General features: G+C 42.4%; 1 protein-coding gene across 1 annotated transcript; it reads right to left on the bottom strand.

Annotated features, from left to right (window-relative positions):
• Positions 1-2,379: 2,379 nt before the first annotated feature.
• LOC129165091 (uncharacterized) lies at positions 2,380-9,858 on the bottom strand. Its single transcript, XM_054747366.2, has 2 exons — positions 9,684-9,858; positions 2,380-5,588 (listed from the first exon to the last, which is right to left on the bottom strand). Exon 2 carries the CDS (start codon positions 5,581-5,583, stop codon positions 4,699-4,701), a length of 885 nt encoding a protein of 294 aa, XP_054603341.2. The 5' UTR covers positions 5,584-5,588; positions 9,684-9,858; the 3' UTR covers positions 2,380-4,698.
• Between the last annotated feature and the right edge of the window lie 32 nt (positions 9,859-9,890).

Here is a 9,890-nt window from a genome sequence, read left to right as displayed (position 1 = left end):
ATCCGAAATATCTGATATTATCTGTAAATCCAAGCCCACCACCTGCTCTCTCGACCCCCTCCCTACAGTTTTGGTTAAAACATGTCTCACCTCCCTTCTCCCTCTCATAACCACCATAATCCACTCCTCCCTCTCTACCGGTATTGTTCCCTCACTTTTCAAAACTGCATCTATTACTCCAATATTAAAGAAACCCGGCACCGATCCCAATAATTTCAATAATCTTCGTCCCATCTCAAATCTTCCCTTTCTTTCAAAAATCCTTGAAAAAATAATCTCTGCTCAACTCCATGCTCATCTCACGCTCAATAGCCTCTATGAACCCTTCCAGTCTGGCTTTCGTCCTGGCCACAGTACAGAAACTGCACTCATAAAAATCACCAATGACCTCCTCACTGCTGCCGATACTGGACTGCTCTCCATTCTCATCCTCCTCGACTTGAGTTCAGCCTTTGATACCATCTCTCACACCATCCTCCTCCATAGATTGTCTTCCCTTTGCATTTCTCATACCCCGCTTGATTGGTTCCGTTCATATCTCTCTGGTCGTACTCAGTTTATTCAACTCAAATCCTTCACTTCCCGTCCCTTCCCTGTCACTACTGGCGTCCCCCAAGGCTCTGTTCTCGGTCCACTCCTTTTCATCACTTACCTTCTTCCCCTGGGAAATATTTTCCGTAAATTTGACATCCATTTTCATTGTTACGCGGATGACACCCAGCTCTATGTATCCTCCAAACCCTCCTCTTCACTTCCTCCTTCCTCCCTCACCAATTGTTTATCTGAAATCAAAGACTGGTTCACATCAAACTTTCTCAAACTCAACAGTGATAAAACAGAAATGTTACTTGTCGGCACTAAATCTTTTCTATCCAAAATCCACAGCTTTACACTTCCCGTCGACAACTCCTTAGTTTCCCCCTCCCCTCAGGTCAAGAGTCTGGGTGTCATCCTCGACTCCTCACTATCCTTCCAGTCCCACATAAACAATATTACCCGGTCTGCCTACTTCCATCTACGTAACATTAACCGCCTACGCCCCTCCCTCACTACTCACTCGGTCGCCATTCTTGTCCACAGCCTCATCACTTCCCGTATTGACTACTGCAACGCTCTTCTCTTTGGTCTTCCTCACAAATCCCTCCATAAACTCCAACTTCTCCAGAACTCGGCAGCCCGCATCATTTCCAGAACTCCCTCCTTCCACCACATCACACCTGTTCTTCAGCAGCTCCACTGGCTCCCTGTCACTTCCAGAATCCAATTCAAAATTCTGCTATATACATTCAAAGCCATCCATAACCTAGCTCCACCGTACCTCTCAGACCTCCTTCATCCTTCAACCTCCACCCGTTCCCTCAGGTCCTCCTCCTCCATCCACCTCTCAGTCCCACCTTTCCGTCTGGTCACTATGGGGAGCAGGGCCTTCAGCCGCTCTGCTCCCCAGCTCTGGAACTCACTTCCTCCTGACCTCCGTAACATTGATTCCCTCACTCTCTTTAAAACCAGACTCAAAACTCACCTGTTCCGTCTGGCATTCCAATAATTACTCTCTTTGCTCCAATCTGTCTGTTTGTTTTATGCTGTTTTATCTTTTATTGTTGTGTATTTTATCTCTGTAAAGTGTCCTTGAGTGTTCAGAAAGGCGCTGTTGAAATAAAATGTATTATTATTATTATTATTTCTCTCTATAACCTTCAGGACTTTTTAGAAGGCAGCTGGATTGTAACATAACTAGAAACGCAGTTCTTCTATGTTCTATGTTCTTTTCCTTTGCAATTTCTGTCTCTATAAACAATGTTACTATCACATTTTGAACCTTTAACATGCATTATTGCCTAATTAAATGTTTATATACATACACATATATATATATATATATATATATATATATATATATATATATATATATATATATATATATAACACAATGTTCAATGAAGCACAGAGCAGTTTTAGAAGCTTGGTTTAACAACTATAAACAAACTATACCTGATTTGTTGGGTTAATAAAGCTTTTCGATGCTGATGCATTTTGTTCATTTATGTGATTTTCTTAAAATGTGTGTGAAAATAAATTTAAATGTAAATTTTGAACTTATGCACGTATTATATTTGTGCTGATAAAATATGGGTGAATAAATAAATTCTCAATTGACTTTTCTGCAGTTTTACTGCAGTTTCTTGAACATGCCAAATGTGTTTCTTTATAGTAAAGTATAGTGTAACAAATATATGTATAAATATGTGTATAAATGGATGGATGGACAGAGATGGACAAATTAAGCTAGATATTTGTTACATTTCCAATATGAAAAAGAATTGGAGGTCAACTTCACTGAAAAAAACATTTTTGTTTATTAGTCAATGGCTTGTATTTGTATCGCGCCTTCTTAAGGTTCTGCAACCCCTCAAGGCACTTCACAACACAATTATTTACCCATTCATACACACATTCACTGGCTGGTGGGGATGAGCTATGATGTAGCCACAGCTGCGCTAAACTTTATTGTAATTATCCTAGTGAATCTGTAATTAAACGGGTAAACTAGTAGTAGCACATTCAATATCAAAAAAGTGTTATTATCAGAGGGAGAATGATGAAGTGGTTAGCAACAGTGTTCAAGCCGATGGCCCCCTCCACGAGGCTACCACAGCTCAGCAGAACACCAGTGTAGCATCTTCTGGGGTGAAAAACACTTAGAGAAAAAATAAAGTTAACAGCTGAAATAGCAGCTGTTTTAATTGGGAAGTAAATCCCGTTTTAATAAACTCATTATTTATCATTTCTGGCATATTCTGGCAAATCAGAATGTGCCACGTCTGGAAGGCGATGTCATGGGTGATTCTGCAGGTTGAGTGCTTTGCAATCTTGTTTCTGGTTTTATTGTATTTCTGGTACTTCCTGTTTTATTTTGTGCATTCACTTCCTGTCTCATTACAGGCAGCGTCACGACATGAGGCTCCTCACTAATCTGCCTCATGTCTTGCACCTGGGTCCCGGCTTCTCCATTTTAGCGACTTTGCAACAGTTTCCTTTGCCAGTTTGTCTTCTCCCGTCGTGTGATGTGAACCTGCTCTCAGAAACACTTGGTAAAAGTGTATTCAGTTAGATTTGGACTTTTCAGTTGTGTTGTACTCCAGGAATGCCTTCTGCTGATTAAAACTGTGTGAGCTCTGCATTTGAGTCCTCTTTGTGCTTTGATAGTCTTTACCAAAACATTCCTCAGAAAGCCTTGCCTTCTTGCAGATGCAAAGATGTTTTTAACCTCCACCTGTATCTTATTGCAATGCGTATGAGTGTAAACAATGATTAACTTGTTAAATCAAACACATACTGATTTGTGATATAAATGGATCATTGTAAGAACAATATTCATTTTAAATTAATTGATTTAAGCACAGGTTATTCAATCATTTCATTTAAACATCTCGTTCATTCATCACACGTGATTATTGTAAGCTTATGAGTTGTAAAAGTCATGGAGTCTTCGCTTGTTCAGAGTGAAGAACGTTGATGTCTGGCGTTCATGCAGAGAGTGTAGGACTTTGGGAAAGAATGTTTGTCTGGATGTTTTGTCTTCATGGAATGTTAACACACGCTGAACAGAACCGTCTGGTTCGGGAAGGCCAAATAGAAAGTGGATATATGCTGTAGATGAAAAGTTATTATGTTGATCAATATGTAGGTGAACATTGACCCTTTTGGACGTTACAGCTGTAAGGGTCATGGACTCTAACCCTAACCGTTCAGATGTCATCCCAACAAAAGAATGTTCCTAATCAAGCATTAGTCCATAGACTATTGAGCCATTTATCCCAATCATAAAAGAAAGTAAAATGTGGCATTCAGTTTCTGCTTTCTGGACTAAAGCTTGGTTTATGCTTGACGCATTCACTTTCTGCGCGGTGATGCGGCTCGCGGATGGAACGCGCTTCACAACTTGCAGCGTTTATGGTTTGTGCGGCTCGTCTCTGCGGTGAGCCAATATTCTCCCAAACTGTAGGGGGCAGCATGGAGCTCTACAGCAAGCATCCAACACTACACCATAGTAGAAGTAGAAATTACTGTTTACAACATGGCATTTCAGCATTTTTAACAGCGTCCTCGACTTTTCCGACAGTGCGAGCTATTTCTCTCCAAGAATTATTAACAACATGTTGATCACTGTGATCTCTGAAAGCTGAATCATACAAATGTCTGTATTTACGAACCTCTGCCGTAGTAGTTCTTGCCGGTCCGCCATGTTTTTCCGCGTCCGACCGTCCGCATGGTTAGAAATTTTCCGAGGTGCGCGTTGCGGAAATCTTGGGCCGTGCGGAGACGCGGTGGAGGGGCGTGGTTGTTAAAATGACGCAAAATGACGCAACTTTTCCGCGCGGAGCCGTGCGGACCTCGCGGACGCGTCAAGCACAAACCAACCTTTAAGGTTCTGTCTTCAGCAGACAATGTGTTGTTTGTGTTTTGCTGCCATCTCCTGGTTACTTTGTGATCCAACACAACAACAACTAGGGCCTCAGATCAGTTCTAGGTTCAGCAATTCAAAAGAATTTCCATAAATTTGGATATTTTTGTGCATTTATCTTCTGACAGCTTGTACAAAATGTGTCAGTTTAATTAGATTGCTGGAAATTAGTGTTCGATGCTTCTCAGTAAAAATGGGATCGCTGATAGCGTCTATGTGAAATGATCGTTAATCTAACCCTGACCCTCAGTACTGTTCTCCCACGACACCAATTTTCCTGCTCGTTGCAGAAAAAGCAAAGGTAGGACCAAGTTGCTGGGCAGATTGAACAAAACTTCACACGTCATCACTACACAGTTACTGTACGCTCGTACAGTATTAAAGATCCAAGCCACGCTCCAAGCCAACCGCAGAAGTAGCACTAGTAATACGGCCACTATGGTGTAGAAAGCCCTCTGCTTTGATTGGACAACTCTTTCCTTCCGTGTCCCCTGCTCTCCCTGGCCAGAACGAGTCAGAGCACTAATAACTGACAAGCTGCAGAAAGGGGTGATGGTTGTGGTCAAAATTATGACAAGCGAATCCATTATTATGTAATTGTCCTTTACTGCCAAACCCAACCCTGAAAAACTCAACAGCCACACACAGCCAACAACGACGTTTCTGATCCTGATCCCTCTGGTTTGTCTCAGCATCAGGTAGGTGACGGGATGAACCACAGCCAGGTAGTGCTCCACACAGGTCAGGATGTGGAAGAATCCCTGTCCATACCAGGTAAAAGAAAACAGGGTGCTCCCAGCTTTTACAAATTTGATGCCATTCCCGTAGATTCCACCGAAGGTGATGATGCAGCCAAGGACACCAGCCAGCTCCATGAGGACCAGGTGGTAGGTGAAGCAGTCAGAGTGACTCAGTGCTGAGGAGTTGGAGCGTTTTTTCCTCCACTGCTGAAGACCAAAGAAGAGGATGAAGATGAAGAGAGGGAGGAAGAGGAAGACCTCGATGGCAATGAACACGGTGTAAATGATGGAGCTGGGTCTGGTGATGAGGCACTCGGCGTATGATTGGACTGGGTTTGGACCAAGAAAGGAGGCATTTGATGTTGAAGTGTTTTCCATCAGATCTGGAAGAGAAGACGTCAACAGGTTAGCTGTGAGCATCTAAGGCTCCTTCCCCACTCCAGTAAACAAACCTATCTCATCTTCATCCTAGTGAGACTAAAAAGTATTTGGCGCTCTCCAAATGTGAAATTCGTCCCACTTGCTATGCAGTCATGTATTTATTTGTTGAGATATGCGATTGTTTGTTTTGCACTATCCTACAGGGTACTACTGTAGATCATTTTTTACTGTATATATTGTATATCATATTTCTATTTCACCTGTTCCTTTGTCTCTCCTTCTGCTTTGAGCATGTACATGACACAAGAATTTCCCTCGGGATAAATAAAGTTGTTGTTATCTTATTTTATCTTAAAGCTTCTTTCCGGAGTATTTCTCTTATCCGATGGCACCATCTAGTGGCTGACAAGCATATCACACAAAAAAGTCTATTCCTCTATTTAAGATGGCAACTTCACGCTCCTGTTTACAAATGTGCTTCTTAGCCAACAAACGGAGCTAAAACACGCTGTTTTATGAGTAGTATTCTCATGTCATTTTGTGGTTTCATATATTTATATTTTAGAGACTTTCTTGTCCGTGAAAAGTTCATCAACTCTGCATCAGCCAAGGTATTCCTTAAATTTGAAGCATCCAAGCAGTAGTCTAACGCTATTGGTTAGTTCTGGTCGGCGCTCTGTTTCCTATTGCACGGAGTTCTGCGGGGCACGGGCGTGCTTAGCAAAAAATAAATAAATAAAAAGATAATCACTTTTACAGATTTCTGAAAAAAATCATACATCATTTCTGAAAGGGGAAAACTCCGGAAAGCAGCTTTAAAACGATGGGTCGTCTGTAATTTTCATCGCTTCAACCGTGAACAACAGAATATTTAAAAAATCCAGTAAATCACACAGTATGATTTTCAAATATTTTCCTTTCATACTATAATGGTAATATTTAGCTCCTACACAAATTCTGGCCTTGAAAGGCCTGTTCTGTTTAAGAAACTCCTCTATCCTCCACTCATCTTCTGTAATAATGACACCTGTTTGAACGTGTTATTCATATAAAAGACACCTGTCGGTAGTGATGGGTAGATGAGGCCTCCTGACGCGTTTTGACACATTACCCAAACTGTACCCACCTTGTGCCACCATGGTGCTCTACTGACACCTGCTGGATCCTAACCATTAATGCAGGCATCTGACACTGATTCATTGACTTATATACATACATTTATTTAAGTAATTGTATTCAATAATGTACACTAACTTATTTATTATCTTAATCCAAATGTAGAATATCTGTGATACAAAAATATACAATAAGATAAATTATGTGACTGTGTCAGAATTAGTGAAAAAGTGAAACTGTTGTGAACCGTCTTGTCTTTGAGGCAGGCTGTTACCTCATTATTATTTATGTTTCATATGTTTCTCTGTGATAACTCAGCATTGATGCATCATGATCGAGTTCACATGAACAAATGCAACATTTAACCTGCAGAAAATGACATGAAAGACTTCAAAAGAGTCATTTCGAAAGAAAGTTGTCTTTCTGGCTCCTTGTCGTTGTTCTTGTGGCAGAAACTCGTCCTGCTGACAGAGGGAGACGCTCCTCCATTCAAACACAATCCAGCACTCCTAAACCGACGCAGGGTGCTGCTCTGTGAGCTAGATACATGTGTCGACGCATCAGTGTTGCTGGACCCATCACTAATTGTTAGACTCCAACCCCCACCATGGCCAGGACTATCAACATCTGCACAAGACTGGGATGAGCCGATCTGCAATAAACATTTGATGAGAAGAGATAAAGTGCTGCAGCAATTGTTAGAAACTAGATTAAACACAAGAACACTGACAATAACCCTCGACCTGAAGCTCCATGTGCTCAAAAGGTCCCCCTGCTAAAGCTAGCACGTGTTCAGGTCTGTCTGAAGTCAGCTAGAAACCATCTATGATCCAAAGAAGGACTGGGAGGACATGATGGTTAGATGGGACTTAAAAATATCTCTTTGGTATAAAAGCCACTCACCATGTCTGGAGGGAGATGCATGCTGAGTGTGCATCCTAAGAATCTCACTCTGAAGCACGGGGGTGGAAACATTATGCTGCTTTTCTGCAAAGGAGACAGGACGACTGATCCGTATTCAGCTAAAGATGAATGGGAACGTGTATTGTGAGATTTATGGTAAAAGCGCTGAAGATGAAACGTGGCTGGGTCTTTCAGTATGACACCACCTGGGCGACGAAGGAGTGGCTTCGTCAGAAGCAGTTCTAGGTTCTGGAGCGGCCTGGCCAGACCTCAGTCCAAACAGAATCTGTGTAGGAGTAGAAAGTCTGTGTTGCCCAGCAACAACCCCCAAGCATCCCAGCTCTAGAGCGGATCTAGATCTAAAAGACCAGTTACAGTGTATGATAATCCGATGAAGACCTACATGAAACGTTTGACCTCTGTCATCAACAACCAACAATACATTAACTCGTGTTCATAACCTTTGTTATTGATCAAAAACCAATTTACAAATAATTAGAAGGTGTTAGAAAAGCCTAATTCCCACAGAACCCGGTCATCATTGGCGGTTAAGACGACGGATCATGTTGGTCTTTTGTTGTTCTTAAAACCTGCGAGAATTCATTTCAGTCATTTTCTCTTGATTTACCGGTCGATCTATGTCCCAATCCTCACCTATGGTCATGAGCTTTGGGTAATGACCGAAAGAACGAGATCGCGGATACAAGCGGCCGAAATGAGTTTCCTCCGTAGGGTGGCCGGGCTCAGCCTTAGAGATAGGGTGAGGAGCTCGGACATTCGGGAGGGACTCGGAGTAGAACCGCTGCTCCTCCGGATCGAAAGGAGTCAGTTGAGGTGGTTTGGGCATCTGGTCAGGATGCCTCATGGACACCTCCCTGGGGAGGTGTTTCAGGCGTGTCCTGCCGGCAGGAGGCCCCCGGGTCGACCCAGGACACGTTGGAGAGGTTACATCTCCAATCTGGTCCGGGAACGCCTTGGGGTCCTGCCGGAGGAGCTGTTGGAGGTGGCCGGGGAGAAGACGGTCTGGAGCTCCCTAATTGGGATGCTGCCCCCGCGACCCGGACCCGGATAAGCGGAGGAAGACAACGACAGCATTTTCTTTTTTGATTTAGTGCAATTAGCTGATCTTGCTCTTGTTTTGATTTAGTTCTGTCTTCTGTTTGATCCATACGTGTGTGTGGGACCACGGATGGACACTAGCTCCTTGCTAACTGCAGCATGTTTACACATTATAATGCTCACTAACATGCTCGGTCCCATTCAGATAAATTAAATCCAGTCTGCTAAATGCATCTGTGATCTCCTAGACAGTCTGGAACAGTTACAGCTTACCTATGATATCAAGGATTTTCTTAAATGGGACAAGCAGCTGCCAGCTACTTTTTACCGTAAAACTGGATTGTGATGTTTGAATCTCTGCAAATCCTGTCCACAGGTTAGATCCCAGAAGTAAAGGTAAAACGTTCTCACCTATGATCTTCTTCTTCCTGATGTTCCTAACAGAGAACTTGGTGCAGCTGTTTAGGTCTGTAGACGTTCTAAATGTAGAATGGGAAGCGGAGCTTTCAGTTCTCGGGCTCGTCTGAGTGAGACAGACACCCTGTCTACTTGTAAGACCTTTCCTTTGTGGTCAGGGTTTGCTTGGGTTCTCCTGGCTCATCCCTTTAGTTACACTGCTATAGGATTAGAGTGCTGGAGGATGCATTAACCATATTCCCTCACTCTCTTTACCCTCCATGTTTGTATGTCTTGCTGCTGCTCTCATGAACTTTGACCTCTAGAAAAAGGACCGGTCCTGTCCTTCTTAGTTTGTCTGCTTCCTGTCCTGTCAGACGGCCTGCTGGGAAGACGTGTGTCATGAACGAGCGCTTAAATAAATAAATCATATTCTTGTTTAGCTCACGTAAAGGTTCACCTTGCTAAAACAGCTGATATTTCGCATCATCGTTTCTACTTTCAACATTTTCAACATTTTAACGTGCAAAGTTATAAATTGTTCTTTTACTCAGAACCACTAATGCTAAACTTCTATTCAAGGTGATCACGTTTCATCTATTTCATGCATGAAAGCATTTTACCTTGTTTGGATTCTTTTTCAGATGAAGACTGAAGTAAAAAAAAAAAACAATAGGATGAATTAATTTAATTCTGTTTTACTTCAGCGAGCAAAAACACCCAACTGCTGTAACTTTACTCAGAGTACATCTAATATATCAGGACCAACCTAAAGGATTCACGACCCGCCCATGCCTGCAGCTCCAGACCAAATACAGAAGAATACAGAG

Source organism: Nothobranchius furzeri, chromosome 2 (genome assembly GCF_043380555.1).
Source record: "Nothobranchius furzeri strain GRZ-AD chromosome 2, NfurGRZ-RIMD1, whole genome shotgun sequence".
Lineage (NCBI taxonomy): Eukaryota > Metazoa > Chordata > Actinopteri > Cyprinodontiformes > Nothobranchiidae > Nothobranchius > Nothobranchius furzeri.
This window is presented reverse-complemented; position numbering and strand designations above follow the sequence as displayed.

Excerpts from the sequence above, each read along its gene's own strand:
- LOC129165091 (XM_054747366.2), bottom strand. The coding sequence starts at position 5,583 with ATGGAAAACACTTCAACATCAAATGCCTCCTTTCTTGGTCCAAACCCA.